The sequence below is a fragment of the Meriones unguiculatus genome, chromosome 6 (genome assembly GCF_030254825.1).
Source record: "Meriones unguiculatus strain TT.TT164.6M chromosome 6, Bangor_MerUng_6.1, whole genome shotgun sequence".
Taxonomy (NCBI): Eukaryota; Metazoa; Chordata; class Mammalia; order Rodentia; family Muridae; genus Meriones; species Meriones unguiculatus.
Genome location: NC_083354.1, coordinates 34,824,139 through 34,845,079, shown reverse-complemented (window position 1 = coordinate 34,845,079; position 20,941 = coordinate 34,824,139). Strand labels below are relative to the sequence as shown.

General features: G+C 47.5%; 1 protein-coding gene and 1 long non-coding RNA gene across 13 annotated transcripts in view; both read right to left on the bottom strand.

The window, feature by feature from the left end:
* Positions 1-19,488, bottom strand: part of LOC132654635 (uncharacterized) — a 173,783-nt gene extending 154,295 nt beyond the window's left edge. The window contains exon 1 of one of the 2 annotated variants that reach the window (XR_009592288.1): positions 18,928-19,488. This is a non-coding gene — a long non-coding RNA (uncharacterized LOC132654635). The other variant, XR_009592287.1, reaches the window with a different exon arrangement.
* Rbms3 (RNA binding motif single stranded interacting protein 3) overlaps positions 1-20,030 on the bottom strand; it is a 1,270,324-nt gene extending 1,250,294 nt beyond the window's left edge. For 4 of the 11 annotated variants that reach the window (XM_060385093.1, XM_060385097.1, XM_060385101.1 and 1 more), the window contains exon 1: positions 19,549-20,028. In XM_060385093.1, coding sequence (XP_060241076.1) covers positions 19,549-19,767 — 219 coding nt within the window. In that variant the 5' untranslated portion in view covers positions 19,768-20,028. Of the gene's footprint in view, positions 1-19,548 lie in introns of all 11 variants that reach the window. The other 7 variants (XM_060385091.1, XM_060385094.1, XM_060385098.1 and 4 more) reach the window with 4 other exon arrangements.
* Positions 20,031-20,941: the final 911 nt, after the last annotated feature.

The window sequence follows — 20,941 nt, the reverse complement described above, 5'->3', positions numbered from 1 at the left end:
TGAGTTCTAGTCTCCCAGAAGCAATGGCGGTAATGTATCAAAAGATACTGTTTCTTTTGAGTAGCCGAGTAACATACATACAACCCTTTCCTGGCTAGCTCACTCTACCTGGTGGTTATTTTGTTCAACAAAATTGTAACATGTTTGAAACATTAAAATATTTTCAAGATTTAGGATGAAGTTGAAAGAGTTGAATCAAATATTTTGTGACTCATGTTAGCAAGCTGAAGTGAAATCCTTAACCCCAGGATTTGCCCTTCTTGAAAACTGACTGGTTTGGCTAATCACCAATACTCCACAAAGCTGAGTTCTTAACCTCACATGGTACTCTTGTTTTAACATTTATCCTATTCTATCCATGCGTGTGCATGTTCGGTGAGTGTGCGTGCAGATTCCCACAAGGCCAGGAGAGGACCTCAGATCCCCTGGACCTGGAGTTACACTGAGCAGAAAGTCTGGATGCTGGGAATGAAAATCAGGTCTTTTGCAAGAGCAGTACAAGTTCTTAATGCTAAGCTTTTCTCTACCTCTCATGGTTTTTTTTCTTTCTTTTTTTTTTTTTTAAGTGAACCATTGGGGATACAATGTTTTCCCCGATTTGAGAATTCATAAACATGGATTAATCCATATTGTACAAGATAAGAACATGCTTGTAGCAAAATGTAATGAAAGTGTAACAGCTACAGGATTTGAATTCACTGGCTTGGAAACATAAAGCTTGTATACCCTGGTATGGAGACAAAGTGCAGAGACTGTGTTTACAGAGTTCTAGCGGATCTCAGTCTCCTTAGAGAAGTGACACTCGGAATCAGGATTAGGAGTCAGCTACCCGAGACCAGGAAGAGCCATGGGCATGGTGATAGTGGCCCTTCACGTCAATGTGACAGGGTCAAGCAGCCCATCTTTAGGCGTGCTTACGAGGGCATGCTGAACTCGGAAGCACTCTGTCTGGAGCTAGGGCCCTGGGTTGGATGAAAGGAAGACAGAGCAGCAGCAGTGTTCTTTCTCTGCTTCCTGACTGTGGACAAGATGTGACCAGCAGTGCCCACTCTCCTGCCCCCAGGGCTTCCCTGCCTTCAAGGACTATCTCCTCAGACTGGGAGCCAGGCACACCCTTCCATCCTTCCTTAAGTTCCTCTTGCCAGATGTTTTGTCTCAGCCATGAGAAGCGTAATGTGTCTTCCAAGATAAAGTGTCCCCGTGCCCTGTCAGTCAGTCGTTAAGTGTCACGCTGAAAAGAAGACTCTCCCCAGAGCACCCCGTGGTGTCTCTGCAGAGTCTGCTTTGTCTAGAGAACCCGGGACGCCTCCCAAGAATGGACACATCAACAGCTGCAGAGCCGCCCAGAGCAACTGCCCCTTAACCATGAATTTCCACACTCCGGCCTGCTTCCGCAGCAGTGCTAGACAGTCTCTCGTGACTAATCAGGACAAATAAAATACAATAAAGTGATAAAGAAAAACCACAGCCCACCTGCTAAGGGGTTCACTGCAGCACTCCTTACATACTACACAAGAACCAATACAGTCTGTTATCAAAAAAAAAAAAAAAAAATAGCAGTCACGTACAATTTGAAGTGCAGTGAGATGATTCAGGGTGTGTAGAAAGAGCCAAACAACAACAACAATACACATATACACACATACACATATGCATATAAGTTTATATGTATAAACATACCTATCATATCACTAATTTAATGTTAGCTATGTAGAAAGCAATATATATGTATGAATATAAACACAGATCTATATAGACATGTACCGTTCACCTCACCAACTCATTCAACTTCAGCTATGTGGAATCAAGTGATACTTAGATGGATAGATGGATAGATAGATAGATAGATAGATAGATAGATAGATAGACAGAGATACACGTTTCTAAAATCTCTATTATACATACATATACCTGTCACCTCACCAAACGTATTTGTTTTACTTGTTTGTTTGGTGGGGATGAATAGAATTCCTTCTGATGTCACCAGCAGTCACACGTAGCTTCTTTCATGGGATTCTTTTGCATGTCACCTAAATCACCATGCTCTGTTTTCTGGTTAGTTAGCAGCAGATAGCCAGGCGAGTTTTGAGAGGTGGATATTCTCCTTGGCTGAAGCAACAACTCTGTCAGACTCCCCTCATTCTGCCAGGTACCACATGGGCACGGGCTACCGTGGAGGAATCTGGGCCTCTGTGCTTAACCCATGCTATAAAGTTACCCCATTTGTCAAGTAATGAGGTGAAGGATGTGATGCTGCTCTGCTGCTGTCTCTGTACATCTGGCACCTCAGCTCTAGGCCACAATTAAACAGAAGCATCAGAGACATCCCGGTGTCTTCAAACATCACCACAGTGGAGTACTTAGGTCCTCAACAGTGCCTTTCCCCAAAGAATGTCCTCTTCCTGTCTACCTCTTATTCCTTCACTAGTAAGGCACAATTTGCAAAGTAACCTCTGACATCTTGATATTGCCACAAACACCAAATCCCTAGAACTCAAGACTGTCCCCAAATGAGATATCTTTAAACTCCAGAATCATCTACAGTCTGAATCAAAAGAAAAAAATGGGAGCCAAGTGCAGTGGCGCCCGGCTATAATCCCAGCACTCTAGAGGCAGAGGCAGAGGCAGGCAGATCTCTGAGTTTGAGGCCACGATGGTCTACAAAGTGAGTCCAGGACAGCCAAGGCTACACAGAGAAACCCCATCTCAAAAAAACAAAAAAGGGGGGGGGATAGAGGCATGTCTACCTAAAATTTGATTTGTGACTCTATAAAACTGTGAGCAAGGTACCCTGGTTCCAGTAACATCCAGGAAGTGCACGGGCAGGCCCAAGTGCAGAACCTCTGTGGATACAGTGAAGGCAGGACCGTCCTGGATGCGGACACCCAGTCGTTCCTCCTTACTCACTCATGAACCTCCTACAGACATCTAAGCCTCACGCTTCTTAAAACCACTAAAATCACAGGCAGGCAGCCATATTTTAGCGAGAAATCCCAGGAGTGGGAAGAAGACATCCATGCCACACACTAGCTCATGTACACAGAAGTCAGAATGACCTAATGAGCCAGTAGAGTCCCTTTGGTAAGCATGTGTGAGGGCTAAAGTTATGTTTTAAGTTTGAACTACTGTGCCTAAGAGATCTATAAAGTAAAAACAACTCTAAGCTGTAGGACCCACTTGCCCAAGGACAGATAAACCTGTATGCCCCCAAGGACAGATAACCTTCTGGAATGCTGGGAGCTGCTGTTCATGGAAGATAGTAAACCGTGTGTTTTCACTTCTGTAAACAAGGTTGCTTCCCCAACTGCACAGGATGTGCTTGATTACACATGAGTTATGTAGGTAGGAAGTGGGTAGACAGGAAGTACTTCACACTGTAGCTTGTCCCTGATTGGACAAAGACAGGAAGTGTGTAGCCTTGTGGGTTTTGCCTTTAGAAGCACCTTGACTAACATAATTCACAATCCTTCTCTAGGAATCGCAGGTATGGACCTGGCCAGTGTCCATCATCCTGACCAGCATTTAATAAAGCTTGCTTCAAAACTGGCTCAAAAGTTGTGGTAGTGGTCTTCTTATTCTCGCCTGGTGCAATTAATACACGCCAGCTTTTCAGTACCTCTGTGCTTTTAATATTGTATTTTGTAGCATGTTAAAAAAAAAAAACACTAAAAAGTGGCTGGCAAGAGCAGTCAGGAGCTCAAGCACTTGCCTTACAAGTACAGTACCTTTGGCTCTCCAGAAGCCATTTTAAAAAGCCAGGGATGCTGGCTCATGCTCGTAATCTCCACAGTGGGTAAAGGCCACAGCAGTTAGACCCCTGGGGCTCATGGGCTGGCCAACCCAGACTAATCAGAAAGTTTCAGGTCAGAGAGGAAGACCCTATCTTCAAAACTACAGATAACGCCTGTGGAACAACAGCATAGGATGCCCTGTGTCCACATACCCACGTAAACACCACTATCTCCACCTTATCCACTCCCACCACACTCTCCTTCTCCCCACACCTGCCACAGGAGTGCGTGCGCACGCGCACACACACACACACACACACCTGATAACCCTCCTCATTGCTCACTTTCTCTCTGGAAGCTCACTCTCACAGTGTTCTCCACACGGGTGTGACGAAAGAATGAGCTGACATCTGTCGGTATTTTCCAGGCCTGGCTGAACGCTGCCTGCAGTGCTGAGGGGGCCCCCAGCTAATGAAATGTGTAAATGAAGGAGTTTCAGACCACTTCAAGGTGTCATTCACATTTTCATCCTAGCTAACAGGGAAGAAATTCACCAATCTACCCTGGGGCCTCTTTCTCATCTCTTTTCTTGCTGACAGTTGTGTGATGCGCTAGACAAAGACACAGCGAGTCCCACACAGAGATCCTAGGAACTAATTCCCCAGTTCTTCCTCCAGTCTGAACGAGATTACTCTTCTCCATCATGGATGGGGTGAAGCTGAAAATATGCTTTGTATCATCAAAAAATATTTTTCATATCCTCTCTTGCTTTCTCACGCATAGCCAAAGCCCCCAGTGGCCAGAACACACTGAGGTAAGTTAGAGAACAGCACACCTTAGGTGTGCTACTTCAGCACGCCTCTTCTGTTGTGTAGCTCAGTGGCACCTCCCGCCTCCCCCTGCGTTGCTGGGGAGTCTGGTGATGTCAGCTTTCCCTGCCTGCGCACTCCTGACAGTAAGTGCCATCAGAGCCATCCCCCAGCGTGAAGACAGTCATTAGTAAATGGCTAAGAGGGATGTCAATGGCGCTTCAGACGGTGGTTCAGCCACCCGCTAATAGCGGCTTTGAACTTGGATATGAGCAAAGCTGTCTGGAACAGCTTCACCAGGAAGCGGTTTCCAGTGGTCAAGGGCAAATGCCGCCATTCAGTGAAACAACTACGCAAAAGAAAGCAACACTGCAAGCCACAGTTTGCGAACGAGATCCTGTTCTAAGCATGCCTCCCTTGCACAACAATAATGGTAGCTCAAAAACAACTTGTAAGTAACTCACCATAAACCCGCAGCAAGCAAATCTCGGGAAGCTGTGAAGGTCCCTCTGTTCCTGTGAGAGCAATGGTTGCAGAGCGTCCTGGAGGCTGACGTGGCCGGGGTCTGCCAGGCCAGGTTGAGCTACCCATGGCTATTCAGCAGAACTGCTCTCAAGAGGAGTGTTCTTACCTACAACCTTCAACACAGTAGCCTTTAGGTGTGTGGCTTTTGAACACTCGCACTGTGACTGGTGCAAACGAGGAACTGAGTTTGCACTGTGCCATGTCCATAGATGCACTTGTCTGTTGACTACCATAGGGAATGGGGGTAGGAGCAGAGGAGGCGTGTTAAGCACTATGTGTCAAGTAAAGGGGCAAGACTAACAAAGCTGTAAGCTGGGCTCAAAGCTTCAATTTGCGTGGCACCTCCCATAACTATCAGACAATGCCTGCTCCAAGGCAGAGCTGATCGTATGAGTAAAAAGCAATATATTTATTTCCTGATATCACACACACACACACACACACACACACACACACACACACACAGGAAATGGAGTTGGTGACACCATGTGTTTCCCAATGCTGGGGAAAGATAAAGCACTTTGAAGAAAGTAGGAAGATTGATCATCTTACCCAGGGTCCTCCTTCTTGCTTAGCTTCTTTAGGTGTACAGACTTTAGTATGATTATCCTATATTATATGTCCAATATCCACTTATAAGTGAGTACATACCATGTGTGCCTTTCTGCTTCTGGGATACCTCACTCGGGATGATCTTTTCTAGTTCCCACCATTTGCCTATAAATTTCATGATTTCCCTGTTTTTAATTGCTGAGTAATATTCCATTGTATAAATGTACCACAATTTCTGTATCCATTCCTCAACTGAGGGACATCTGGGTTGTTTCCAGTTTCTAGCTATTACAAATAAAACTGCTATGAACATGGTTGAGCAAATGTCCTTGTTGTATATTTGAGCATATTTTGGATATATGCCTAGGAGTAGTATCCTCACTCAAATAGACAAACGGGATGGACATTGGAAAAAGGAGAAAACAGGAAACAGGACAGGAGCCTACCACAGAGAGACTCTGAAAGACTCTACCCAGCAGTATATCAAAGCAGATGCTAGACTCATAATCAAACTTTGAGCAAACTGCAGGGATTCTTATGAAAGAAAGGGAAGATAGTAAGACCTGGAGAGGACAGGAGCTCCATAAGGAGAGCAACATAACCAAAATGTCTGGGCAGAGGTCTTTTCTGAGACTGATACTCCAAAGGTCCAAAGGACCTTTCATGGATATAACCTAGAACCCCTGCACAGATGTAGCCCATGGCAGCTCAGTATCCAAGTGGTTCCCTACTAAGGGGAACAGGGACTATCTCTGACATGAACTCAGTGGCTAGTTCTTTGATCACCTCCCCCTGATGGGGAAGCAGCCTTGCCAAGCCACAAAGGAGGACAACGCAGCCAGTCCTGATGAGACCTGATAAGCTAGGGTCAGATGGAAGGGGAGGAGGTCCCCCTATCAGTGGACTTGGAGAGGGGCAAGGGAAGAAATGAGGGCGGGAGGGTGGGATGGGGAGGGAACAAGGAGGGGTCTACAGCTGGGATACAAAATGGATAAACTGTAATTAATATAAACAATACAAATTTAATTAAAAAAAGAAAGTAGGAAGATGTCAAGTTTACGGTCTTGAAGTTCTGCGCCACTCCAGGTTGTCCTTGTACTACTCTGCGCTGATGCTTTTGCATAAATACAGCTGGGTGGGGTTCCCAAAGTGCACCTGGAGTCTTCCAGAGGGACACTAGTTTCCAATTACTTATTTCATTGATTGATTGATACTATTTTTTCTTACATTTCTCCATCAGAATGTGAGACAAGTGAGGACATGGACCAGTCTGGACCAGAAAGTACAATTATATATAAGAGTGTCAAAAACAACATGGGTATTTATACCCAGTCCTTTAGGTCAAAAATATATTAGAAAGGTGCTAGAGATGTAGTCAGTTGCTAGGTCGCTTACCTATCAAGTTCAAAGGAAACTCCAGGTCACCAAATTCTAAAAAGCAGAAGGGACAAATCACCTTTTACACACCACAGTGCATGCTGGCTTCTGGGCTCCCTCATAGTACCAGCACCTGTCACTCATTCCAAAGCCACGCTGGCATCCCAGCTCTTCCCTCCTTCTCTACCCCAGACTCCCTCTAGCTCACAGGCTTCCCTCATTCTCCTTAGAACCCTGCTATTTCAGCTATGTGCTCTTCTGTCTTGTTCTCCCTCTCTCTACGTTCTCTCCTTTCTTCTCTCCCTCGTTATCCCTGCTTCTCTCATGGCCAGATCTGCTGTTCATGTTCAGTCTACTTCTTTCTCTGCTCTAGACACTTCCAGATGCCTCTGGCTATTCTCTCTCTAATATCTACACTAAAAGCCTTCTCCTTAACCATACCATAGAGCACTCATACTGTCAATGTACACATTACCTTGCACATGTAAAGACCCGGGCTCAATTTCCCAGCACTTCATAAACCAAAAGTGGTGGTGCATGCCTGTAATCTTAGCAACTGGGAGGCAGGGCTAGGAGGAGCAGGAGTTTAAGGCTAACAACAATGTTGAGCCAACATGGACTACATACAGAGGCCCCATATCAAAAAGAATTTTACACACACAGAGACAGAGACAGAAACAGAAAGAGATTACTACATGTGATATATTATGGTTAAAGAAAGATCTGAGAAAACAACAGACTGAAATAGATTGATCACACAATTGAAAAGCAAGGGAGGGAGAAAAGAAGGAAGGAAAAGGAAGAAAGGAAGAAAGGAAGGAAGGAAGGAAGGAAGGAAGGAAGGAAGGAAGGAAGGAAGGAAGGAAGGAACAGGGTTCTAAGTCACACCATCCAAGTTCCACACTCTCCTTCCTAAAGCAGATTTCTCCCCACTGAGGTTGCCATGGGCTTTTGTGACTCTCCCCTACAAACAATTTACTATCCAGCTGATTTGTGACTTGTGTGTGGGGGTGGGGGGTCATACTCCAAGAATCTTCCCCTTGGGTGGCCAGGGAGACCTTCTCAATTAGTATCCTGACACAGGCTGATTGGGTGCACAGTGGACCCCTGTTCTTCATCTCCAGATCCACAGCCCTCTTTTCTAATAAAGTCAACTGGTCACGGGGACATTAGCTCTAAAAGGACATGAGTCATTTTCAGACTCGCAGATTCGACGCCTCAAGACACTTTCAATATTGACATCCTGGTCCTCTGGAAATCTAGAAGGGCCAGATACCTAGCATACGACCTGTACGTGGGGTGACCAACTGCTGTAGCTGAATTTGAGTTGAAGGTCCCAAGGGTTGGAAAACATGGCTCATCTGCTCACTGACCGGTTAGAATGACTTGGTTGCTCTCTTCACCACCATCATTTTGTTACTTTATTTATTCATTTTGTTACTTTATTTATTTATTTATTTATATATTATATATGAAATATGTAGTTTTTGTGTATGTGCATGTGGGTGCACGGAAGCGCCAGGTGTCCTCCTCTTGCCCTCTCCACCTTATTCTTTGAGGCAGGGTCTCTCACTAAACCAGCACTCACAGATTAACTAGACTGGCTAGCCATCCGGCTCTGGATATGCTTCTGTCTCCATTTCCCCAGCTCTAGGGGGATGGCAGGCACCTCCTTGCCTGGCTTTTTATGTGGCGGCTGGATAGCTGAACTCATGTCATCCTGCTTTTGCAGCAGGCACGTTAGTGATGGAACTGAGCATCTCCCCAGCCCAATTCATCAATATCTTTACTGAAGAGATGGTTCAGCAGGTAAGAACGCTGGCTGCCCTCGCAGAGGACCTGAGTTGCATTTCTCCATCCTCCCCGGGCAGCTCCAGGGCACCACATGCCCTCTTCTGACCTCCATGGGCAATGTTCCTGTGGATCATCCTTTCGGTTGGCCATTTTTCATCTCTGTGTTTCTGTGATGAAAGTCTATCTAACTCTTTGGCTAATTTTAGGTGGGAAATGAACTGCTTGCATTCCTGTTGATACAGCTGCTATTTTCACTTTTTAGGTTCAGAAACCGCGATGGACATTTGAGGCATACGCACATAAATTGATTAATTGAAACTCCTAGCAGTGGGTGGGAGAATGTACACTATGAAAGCATTGCCATGGTTTGCTAAAGGTCACCACAGCCTATAGGCATAAAGCTGAGGTTTAAGCTCAATCTGATATGCAAGGGTGCGCTTTTCCTGTTGCAGCCCCCTGCGTAACCACAGCAGTATAACTTAGCTGACAGAGATGGACATCCTTGGACAGTGACCTGTAAATGAAAACCTCAGACCTTGCACTTCTCTGAAGAACTCTCAGCATGCTAACTTCTGAGGTGGACAAAAATGAAACTTGGAGCCTGCCATTGTGCTTTAAGCTGGAGTCCTGGTTTGCACGTCAATGACAGCTGTGTTATTTTGCCTGAAGCCAGCTTTAAGACCAGCCAGAGCAGTGCAAGCAAAGCGGACAGCAAGGAAGACAACAGCAAAGACAACAACCATGGTGGATACTCGGGCAGGACCCCAACCCAGCCTGCGAGTCCTGCCTCTAGAGGGGGAGGGAACAGGAGGACTTAAAGCTGGGGACTGCCTCTGCCTGTCACCAGCCGTGTGAGCCCTGGGTGAGTAAGAGTTATTTCTCAGGATTACCGGAGAGCATCAAGTGAGATCACCGGATGTGAGTCTGCCTAGCTTTGTGACTGACACACGATAAATGCCCAGTAAATGTGAGCTCTTCTAAAGCCCCCAGAAAGAAAGGTGTAAGCATCGCTGCTTTGTAAGTGCCTCAAACTTCCATCGGGTTTCTGAAATCCAACCCTAAGTGAAAATAAGAGATCATATCAAGCAGAAAACAACCCTGTCCCCCAGAATAAGCCAAAGATTGGAATAGGTGCTCACCCCAAAAAAAGAAAAAAGTACAGGCTACAAAGCAGGCACACAAAAAAGATGAAGATATCTTACTGTCAGCTTTTAAAAGATCCTCTATACCCACCCACCCCAAAAATGATGCCTACAGGATTTCATTTTGTAAACCTGGGGTCACCCTGGCTTCCAGGAACTCTGAAGAACTTTTGCAGGCCACACACCCCCTCCCCCAATGAGTGTGATTCTGGAAAGTGAGGCTCCGCCCTGAAGCACCAGCAGCCTTCCCCAGAGATTGATATAGCCCCTCAGGAAGCGGGGCCTCTTTGTACCAACACCCCAAACAAGGACGGAGACAGTGATTAACTACACAGTTCTATTTACGCCAAGTATTGGGACCAGCTGGGGACACACTGGGGTGACACAGACATCCTCAGTGTGCTGGTAAGTCCACAGGCTACACAGTCGTCAAAACTTATTGAACTATCCATGTAAAAAGAGTTTTGCTGCTTGTAAATTATGGCCCAATAAACTTTAGGAAGGAGAAAATAGTGTGTGTGAGAGGGAGACAGAGAGAGAGGTGTGACTGGGGAGGAGAAAAGTGGATGGAGACATATGGGAGAAGGGGTGGTCTGCTTTGGACATTTGGAGAGAAAAGGAAAAGGGGTGCCACTGCCAGCCCCACACTGTGTGTCCCAGTCTCGCTTTACTGGGCTACATTTTCAAAGGGATTTCTTTGTTTTATTTTATTTTCATATCCTATTTGTACAGGTGTTTTGCCAGCCCTTGTGGCTCTGCACAGTGTGTGTGCTGTGCCCTCAGAGGCCAGAAGAGGGCAGCAGATCCCAAAGACAAGACACAGAGATGGTTGGGAGCTGCTAAGTGGTGCCCTGGTGCCCGCAGAGCCAGGACCTCTGGAAAAGGACCAAGCTATGGCTCCAACCACACTGGGCTTCTTACACTGTCTGGAACTTGGTCCTAGGAAGTACGTCACTCAGCCTCCAGTTGGGGAAGCATGCTAGCACAGTGGAGGTACCTCCTATGGCCCCCAGGCATGTCTCTCAGGGATTAGTATTTTCAATTATTTTACCAAGCCAAGACCAACAGGCTAAGAACCTAGAATTCTCTCTCCCCAGGAATGGGAACCCTGGCCAGGCTGAGCCAACAAGAAAGAAAAGACAAAATAAAGGGCTCTGGCCCCACATTTCCAGCTTGATACAGGGCCATAGAAAGGTCAAGACACAGTCCACAAAGAAGTTCACAGCATTTCACAGGAAAATGAGGACCATGAAGCCAAGAAGTGTGAGGTGAATGGGAGGGGTGGGGTAGGAAGGCTGATATGTCCTTTCCAGAAAAGGTGCTGGAAAACACAGAGAAATTTTGTGTTTGTTTTATTTGGTGCTCAAACGTTCTTTATATATTCTGGACACTGGCCCTCTGTCAGATATAGGGTTGGTGAAGATCCTTTCCCAATCTGTAGGCTGTCATTTTGTTCTGACAACAGTGTCCTTTGCTTTACCGAAGCTTTTCAGTTTCATGAGGTCCCATTTATTGATTGTGGATCTTAGAGCCTGTGCTGCTGGTGTTCTGTTCAGGAAGTTGTCTCCTGTGCCAATGAGTTCAAGGCTCTTCCCCACTTTTTCTTCTAACAGGTTTAGTGTGTCTGGTTTTATATTGAGGTCTTTGATCCACTTGTACTTTAGTGTTGTGCAGGGTGATAAGTATGGATCTATGTGCATTTTTCTACATATAGACATCCAGTTAGACCAACACCATTTGTTGAACACACTATCTTTTTTCCATTGTATGGTTTTGGCATCTTTGTCAAAAATCAGGTGTCCATAGTGTGTGGGTTTATTTATGGGTCTTCTATTCAATTGCATTCAGCTATATTCTGTTTCTATGTCAGTACCATGCAGTTTTTAATTACTCTTGCTCTATAGTACAGCTTGAGATCAGGGATGGAGATACCTCCAGATATTTTATTGTAGAAGATTGTTTTAGCAATTCTGGGTTTCTTGTTATTCCATATGATGTTGAGAATTTTTCTTTCTAGGTCTGTAAAGAATTGTGTTGGTAATTTGATGGGCATTGCATTGAATCTGTAGATTGCTTTTGGTAAGATGGACATTTTAACTATGTTAATCCTGCCAAGCCCTGAGCATGGGAGATCTTTCCATCTTCTGGTATCTTCTTCTATTTCTTTCTTCAGAGACTTAAAGTTTTTTTCATACAAGTCTTTGACTTGCTTGGTTAGAGTTACACCAAGGTACTTTATGTCTTTTGTGGCTGTTGTGAAGGGTGTTGTTCCCTAATTTCTTTCTCAGCCCTTTTGTCTTTTGTATACAGGAGGGCTACTGATTTTTTTTAGTTGATTTTGTATCCAGCCACTTGGCTGAATGTATTTATCAGCTGTAGGAGTTCCTTGGTAGAGTTTTTAGGGTCACTCATGTATACTATCATATCATCTGCAAATAGTGATACTTTGACTTCTTCCTTTCCAAACTGAATCCCCTTGATCTTTTTTAATTGTCTTATTGCGCTAGCAAGGACTTCAAGTACTATGTTGAAGAGTTGTGGAGAGAGTGGGCAGCCTTGTAAAGAACTCAAGAAGTCAAACAGCAACAAATCAAGTAATCCAATTAAAAATGGGGACAGAGCTAAACAGGGTTCTCAGTAGAGGAACATCAAATGGCAGAGAAACACTTAAAGAAATGCTCAAAGCCCTTAGTCATCAGGGAAATGCAAATCAAAACAGCCCTGAGATTTCACCTTACACCCATCACAATGGCTAAGATCAAAAACTCAAGTGACAACACATGCTGGAGAGGATATGGAGAAAGGGGAACCCTACTCCACTGCTGGTGGGAATGTAAACTTGTACAACCACTTTGGAAATCATTCTCAGACAATTAGGAACAGTACTACCTCAAGATTCAGCTATACCACTCCTAAGCATATATCCAAAAGATGCTCAAGTATACAGCACACATGTGAAAAATAGCATTGCCTGTAGCAGACCTCTTCAGGTCAGTTAAGGTCAGTGTGAGGACAGAAAGGTCTTGACACAGGAAGCTGCACATTAGAGAAAAGACTTTAGGAACTGAAACAAGAAATCAATTTGCTTTAATTTTCCAGCAGACAAAAGCAAGTTAACTTTTATCCCAGTGGACACATGTACCATTAACGGTCTATATTTGAAACAATTAGGTTGCAACTACATTCATTCTTATATCATCTGTTCAACTCATGTGTGTGCTAATCTCAGTTTAGAGGTAAAAAGAAAAGAAAAAAAAAAACTCTAATAATTCTAAAGCTGAAGCAAACCCTAAATATTTCATTCAACCACACAGAACTCAGGAGCCTGGAATTCCCTAAGAAGAGAAGGCCTTTTAACTCAGGCCGTCTGAAAGTCTGTCCTCGGGTAAGGGCGGCGCGCAGCAGCTCTATCTTTTGGCAAAGCACTAATCATGTGAAGGTCAGTTCCCCCACCTGCTCCCAAATGTGGGGTGGGAGGAACCTGACAGAGGAGCAGGCTCAGCAAGTCCCACCTTCCCACCCAGTTTCCTAATTAAGACTCAGACAGGAAGAACTGGGCTTACCTAAATAAGAGCACTTGCTGGGTAACCATGAGGATCTGAGTTCAAATCCCCAGCACGCACAAAAGCCAGGCACTTCTGGGCATGCCTGTGACTCCAGCACTGGCAGGCGGAGACAGGCAGATTCCAAGAGCTCACTGGCCAGCCAGCCTAGACTGAATGGTGTTTCGGGTTCAGCGTGAAATGCTGTCTTAAGGGAAACACCATGGAGAGTGAGTGATAGAAGCAGATGCCTAACTCTTTCCTTTAGCCTCTAGACAGACACACACTTGCACACACACACACACACTAAAAGGACAAAAACTCTTTCTCCTTGTGGATATGTAAGCAAGAAACTGCCTTTTCCTTTCTCTTTAAGTGATAGGCCACACAGTGTTACTAGATATTCACGACTGAGCCTCTCTCTCTCTCTCTCCTCTCTCTCTCTCTCTCTCCTCTTCTCCCTCCTTCTCTCTCTAGGAGAAAAGTGATGATGGTGTTTTGTTCACTAACATCTGTATCCTTGATCTAACAAAAGCATCTCAGGGATTTCTAGGAGCCTGCCGTGATGGATGGACACCTCTGAAACTGTGGGCCGAAGTGGGTCTCCGCCCCCTTGGGTTTCTCTTGGGCATTTTGTCACAGCACTCAGTGGCATAAATGCAGAGTCTGGGGTCAGCTCAAGAGACAGCCTCCATCATTACCTACTGCTCACAAGAGCTCAACTATATTTAACAAAGCACAGCTTATCGTTTTTCTTCTGATTTTATGATCACCTACAACAGAACACATTTTTTACTCCAACTGAATATTTCTGTTATCTGCAACCGAAAGACTATAACACTAAAAAAAATATTACACTATTAATTTGTAAGTCTAAAAATCTGCTCCCTGTTCTTCCCAAGATATATACAGCAGGGAAATGCACCAGATACATTGCTTACATACAGGCCTGAGGCTAAGCGTGGACAGAGTAAGGAATCCCGTCCTGGCTGGCCCTGGTGGCAGGACAGGGAAGCAGCCTGCTGAGAAGTGAGGAGAACTCTTCACTAACTTCTCTTCCGTAAAAGCACCTGGGCACAGCTCTAGCTTCAGCTCCGAGGCTGTGATAAACTCCAGCAAGTAGAAAGAGGGTATGTGTGGTTTTACAACCCCACGCCCATCACCTGGGGATGCTCAAAGCAGAGTCTCAAGGCAGTTAGTCACATCACATACAGACAGGAGTACAGCCTTGCTTACCCCAGCCAACCCTGTTCTGATACCATTCAGGACCCGCTGCATAGAGGATGGTGCTGCCCGCAGTGGCTGGCTCTTCCCGGAGCAATTAACAATCCAGGCAGTCTGCCCTCCCCAAGGAATCCCCACAAAGCCACCCTGATCTGGGTAAGTCCTCAGGAAGACTCTCTACCAGGTGAGTCTAAGCTGTGTGAGGTTGACAGCGTTTAACCAGTTAGCACACACCACATGGCCCAAAGGACAAAAGCAAGTCAGAGAGCACCAACGTGGTTTGTCAAAGAATGAGTCTGCCTGGTCACTGCCTGCCCCAGAGTCCTCTGGGAGGGAAACCTGAATTCTCAGCTCACCTTCCTTTTTCAAACCATGGACCCCAGTAATGGTAAAAATCAAACTAGTATTAACAACACTGACTATCATTACCCGGAGAGTTGTGAGTTAAAATTTTTTGTGGCGTTTATCATTCAAGCCATACAATAATCACTGGTGGTTGACACTATAATTACACCTACTTCACAGGTGCAAAGGTGAAGGTGTAGGGCGTTAAGGCCTATCTTAAGTCAGAAACAGGAAGGGAAAGTTGGAGCCATGAGCCAACTCAGGTCTCTGACTTCACAAATAACACATAAAAGTGATTTTCTAGGTCTGGGCCAGAAATCAGAGTCCAGCTGGTTAACAGTAAAAACACTTGAAAGCCTCTGTGGTTTCTCATGCCTACAACATCACTCAAGAGTCAAGAGCCTACGTAAGCTGCTCTGATTTACCAACATTCTCCTTGACTTGCTACTTGAGATATCACTGTCTCCTTAAAAATCCTTTCTGGAGCCAGGCATTGTGGTGCATGCCTTTGACCATAGCACTCAGGAAGGCAGAGGCAGGTGGATTGCGTGAGTTCAAGTACAGCCAAGGCTACACAGAAAAAAACACTGATGTGCTACACACCCACCCAAACAGAGTTTGGTGACAAGCTGAGGTAATTATTCAAATGGTACTTTCTCCTCCACAATGTACACAGTCCATGTTTTATGGAACACTAACTGTGTTTTAAAATATTAAAAATAGAGGAATCTGAGGGAAAACATCTCTACTTTAAAAACTGTAATCCAAAATTATTTCAAATTGAAAGACTTAAAAAAAATCCCAGTGACGGACAGAATACTAGACGCACTATAGCTGCACCCTGAAGGGTGTAGCCTCAGACCTTGTCACTAATAGGATGTAGCTAAAGGGAGAACAGAAGTCAATTTCATCAGCCAAGTACTACTGGTAGCCAGATTCAAAGCTCCTCCAGGCCAAGATCACAGGAAGGTGCAGCTGTCCCGCTCACTGAGGCAGGAGGCGAGCAGGAAGCTCCTCCAAGCACTTCATGCCTGCACCACTCTCTGTTATAGGAGCGCCGCGTGTGGGGAGGCAAAGGCAGAGAATGAGAAAGAGGATGCAGTGAATGAGATGGATGGGGAACCTAAGAAGCATCCCTATGCCCCATACGGGACCACCAGGAGAAAGGTTTACACATTTGTGTAAGTAACTTGTTAACACGGGGGCAGGGGGAGGAATACCCTGGAGTGTTACATTACACAAAAGATACTCGGTGCCCCTGGGAAATTTGGCAAGAAAGTCTTGAGGTCAGGTGTTTTACATCAAGATCAGCTTTCAGGGATTTGCAGGTTTCTCCCTTAGACTATTTTCAATCTTCGTTCTTAAGACCAGAACAAAAGAGACCTGCCAAGTTTAGAACCTCTTCAGAGGTGAGGAGGAAGGCCTTGCAATAACAGGGGAGGGAATATCACACCAGGTCACCCCAGGTGGCCAGCACGCGGTGGTCTGCACAGAGGCAGGGGACCCCGCTTCAGTAAAGTCCTAATGATAAGGCAGAGGAAGACAGTCGGCTCAGGCTCTGCTGTGTCTTCGGAGGCACAGTGTGATCTGGAGCTGCTGCAAAGTTTCTTCAAAAGTAGCTGCTAGAGAAGAACCATGTGGCCCTCCTACAAGATAGAAAAGACGAGAAACAAGATGAAACTCGTTTTTCTAAGTCTCCTTTAAGCCAGCAAGATGGCTGAGTGAGTAACGGCATCTGCTGCCAAGCATGACAACCTGAGCTGACACCCCAGGACCCACAGAGCCCGCAGGGTAGCAGGAGAAACCAACTGAACTTCACATACATGATGCGTGTCTCACACACACACACACACACACACACACCAGTATTCTACCCTTGTGTTTCAGAGACCTTATGATGATATATGACCTATAGTTAACATCCAACAATACAGAAATGACTGTCAGCCCCCATGCTGCTTTTTCCATAAGACAATGGAGGTAAGTTACCCAAGGCAGGGTCAAAACACAGCTAGGTGTGGCGCTGCATACGTGTGATCCTGGCATTTGATAGACGGAGGCAGGAGCTCTGAAGTCCGAGGTCACGTGCTACTGTGTGGTGAGTTTACGGCCTGCCTGGGTGACGTAAGACACCCAAACCCAGCAAACAGAAACAACTCTCATTACCCTGCAAACACCGTGTTTTCCAGGGTGTGCCCTCTTACGTCACTTATTAGTGATGCCCTTGTGTGTGAAGGAAGAGTTAAGTAAAGACTTTTTTAAATTCCAATTACTCTCCTAAACGCAAAGAAAACATTATAGGCCAATACACGCATTGCACATGACGGCATTTGAGCCCAGTGTGGCGATCTACCTGTCTCACCCACCAGCCTCACTAGCCCACGGCCCACATCAGCCTAGGTTTCTGCCATTTACATTTAACTACAGCAGTCTAGTCAGACACCAGTAGGTCTTTCCACTCATAACCACGATCTGCTAAGAAAAGAAATTGTAGTTTGCCTTCACATTCCATCAAAAGCAAAAGCAGTCATTAAGGCTTGAAGCCTAACAGCCATCCTCCGACTCTCACAATCACTAGCAAGGAGGACCACGGGGGCGAAGGTTAGCACAGCTGATTTCTAGGTTCGGAGAAGGAAGCCTCATAATTTAGGACAAACACCTGGAGTGGGGGGGGTAGTATTTTTGTTTTCCACCTCAAAAAATAAATTGCAGGCAGACATGCAGCAAATCACATCGAGGCGATCCTCAATTATCCGAACACACTAATTAACTAAATGTAATCAACTGGCTTTCAGTCCTCTCCTTGCCTGGTGTGTATTTCTAGAGCTTCGCTTTCCTCGCTCCTCAGCAGGCAGAACATTAGACAGTCGACGCAGCGCAGCGGAGGGAAACAAACACACACAGATTTTTTTGCTGATGGCAGGGGTTTCTTCTCACGCTCAGGGCAAAGGAGCCCACGCTACAGCGACGGCAGCACCGCACTGGCTGGAGATTTTAATTACTCTCCACACCAGCGTTGCAGGGGAGACCTAACGTTCAGTTAGGTGATATGATGTTCAGTTAGGGTTTTCCATAAACCTGGGCACAGGCTTTCAAGTAGTAAGTATGCAGCCGTGACAGGATTAAATATTCATAAAATCAAGATCGACTGGAAGGCTGGGGATATCAGAGGATGAAAATTCATATAGTTTGCACAATGTAAATCTTATATCCACTCGTAAGGCGCCCGGCTTTAGTATGCCTGGGCGTGTGTTCAGATTCAAACTCCTGCGTATCTTACCATTTAAATAACAATAAACAACAACCCTGATTCTTACCTCGGGTTTCAAAATGCAGAAGCAATTTTAAGCATTTGCAAATCCAAACTTAAGGATCTGTCTGCAGACACAGAACGACAACACTCGGGTGATCCCCACATGCTCCGGGTATCTGTTTAATATCTGTTGTCTTAGCAGAGGTCCAAGGAAAATCACGGTATTCCCAAGGAGGAGCATTCCAGATGTGCCTTGCTTCTACCTAAGGGAAGCCGCTCTGCCCACACACATCCTTACTTAAGCCAGCGTGGAGATAAAGTAGATCGACTCTTCTTGGGTTGCAATATTCTGATTTGCTGAACCAACTTTTCCTCAATATTAGCAGCTGCTCTCCAAACGCTTCAACAAACACATGTGCGCACTCGACACCGATGGAACTAAACAACTAGCTTCCACCAAAGTAAACTCGGAGCGTGGGGCAGCGGCAGAGCCAGCTGGGACAAGCACGCTCCCCGAATGTTACCGAGGAACCCTCTCCCGGGCCATCTCCTCTACTGTACAATCTCCTCAGCGGAGGAAACATCAGCACCAGAGAATGACACCCGAGCCATTTCGTACCGGAATTCAATTACCTAAAGAACTCCACACAGTCAGCCAGGCGCAGGTCTCCCCGGGGCTACAATGACACAGCAGGGCTGCAAAGGACTCGCAGGGCTCTGCTGCCTGCCGGGCACTGGGTCCCAGCCCTCCCGGAGAGGAGGCTGCCCGCCGAGGGGGACCACCTCCAGCCCAGGGCTCCGGAGGCCAGACCGTGCCCAACGCGGAACAGTCAAACTTTGCTCCCACCGGCAGCTGCCTGTCACCTCCCCTGAAAGAGTCTGGGAAGCCCCTGGCCGGGTCGGGAGGCAACCCCCGCCCCAGACCCAGGCGCGTGAAGCCCAAGTCTAAGCACTGCCCCTCCCGCGGGTTCAGCCCTGCCCTCAGCCTCGCATCGCGTGTACCACGACTTGCCCTGCTCACAGCGCTGAACACCGAAACCAGAGCGAGCAGACTTCTCTCTGCACACGCCTTCCAGTTGAGAAACTCCCTACCGGCGTGGATTCCTTTAAACCCCACGCCCTCTCCAACCTGCCACCCCACCCCCCACAAGCGAGGGAAGGGGGCCGGGAGCGGAGGGGTTAAAGAGACAGCCGGCACTAGTCTTCCTCCGTCTGGTTCAAAAGATGTCACGGCGGCCACGCCACGGACCTTACCTTGCTCTCCCCTCTCTCGCCGCTGGGTCTCGCCTCGGGATCGTCGCTGTCCTCGGCGCCCGCACTCTCGCCGCCCGGCACTTCATCCTGAGCCGGCGGCCGCTGGGGCTGCGGCTGGGGCTGGGGCGGCGGTGGCGGCGCCTGGCAGGCTCCGCCAGCCCCCTGGGAGCGGGGGATGGGCTCCGGGCGCGGAGAAACTCCCTCCACATCCATCTCCATCTTCCCATTCACTGGAGGGCAAGACAAAAGCCGAGCGGAGACTTGGCAGCGGCGCCCGGCGGCTCCTCAGCGGCCCGCGGCACGCATGGCTCGCCGAGGAGGGGCCGCCTCGCGCGCGCCCTCCCTCCTGCCACCCTTCGCCCGCGCTCCCCGCGGCTCCGCTCCGGCGCTGCGGGGCGTCTGGGCCCGGGAGCCCGGGAGGAGCGGGGTGGCCGCGTGTCCTTGGAGCGCTGGCCTTCAGGCGCCCCCCGGCAGTCCCGCTACACCGAGCTCATCCTGGCGGTGGCAGGGCGCCTCCCAGCCGCGCGCCCCAACCAGCCCTGGGGACAGCCCCAGGGACTTGTTCTCCTTATCCTCGATCCGGGATCCTCGATTGTCCAGCGTCTCCCGCCACCCCACCCCCGCCCCCAGGGTGTTTCACCTCCCTTCCAACCTTTTGAACAAAGTTACTGGAAGAGCAAACCAGATGGGCTGGATTTGCCTGGCGACACTGGCAGGGATGGGGAATGTCAAGTGTGAGTGAGCTCTCACACCCCCTGCCGCTGACCAGGCACCGACCCTATCTGCCGTCCCCTGCCCAGTGCAGAGCAACCAAAGAAAGGACACCCTATGCATGAGGGTGTCAGCAACCACCAGCAGAGGGGCATGGGAGGGCTGGTAGCTGCAGAGACCACCCCAACCCCAGGTGACTGCCACCTCCTGACCCCGGTTCCCCCTTCCCTGTGAGACAAGAGTGTCTGCAGGAGCAGTCCCTTCCTGAGTGCCTGCCTGTGGCTGCCAGAGCCCAGCACCTGGGTCTGCCTTGACGCTGGCGGCTCTGTGAGGACTGCAACCCTCTACTAGAGAACCAGAGCACAGAAGCAGCAGGGATCAAATTCCGGGCACAGGAAACAGACCTAACAAGACCTTGTCTTGGGCATATCACGGGTTAAAACTGAGGCGGGGGGGGGGGGACTCCAGGGGGTGGAGAGGATGCAGGGATCCGACCAGTCTCACTATGCTGAGTTTGGTACCAAGGTCTGCTGATGGAGGGTCAGAGGAGGAGTAAGGGAAGTGGGGTGTAGCTGTGAGGCTTTTACTGCAACATACCCTGGGGTGGGCGCCAGCTGGGCGCCTGCTCTCCCAAGTGGCCAGTTCTCTCCAGCAAGCTGGGCATATTTTTAGGAGGTGAATT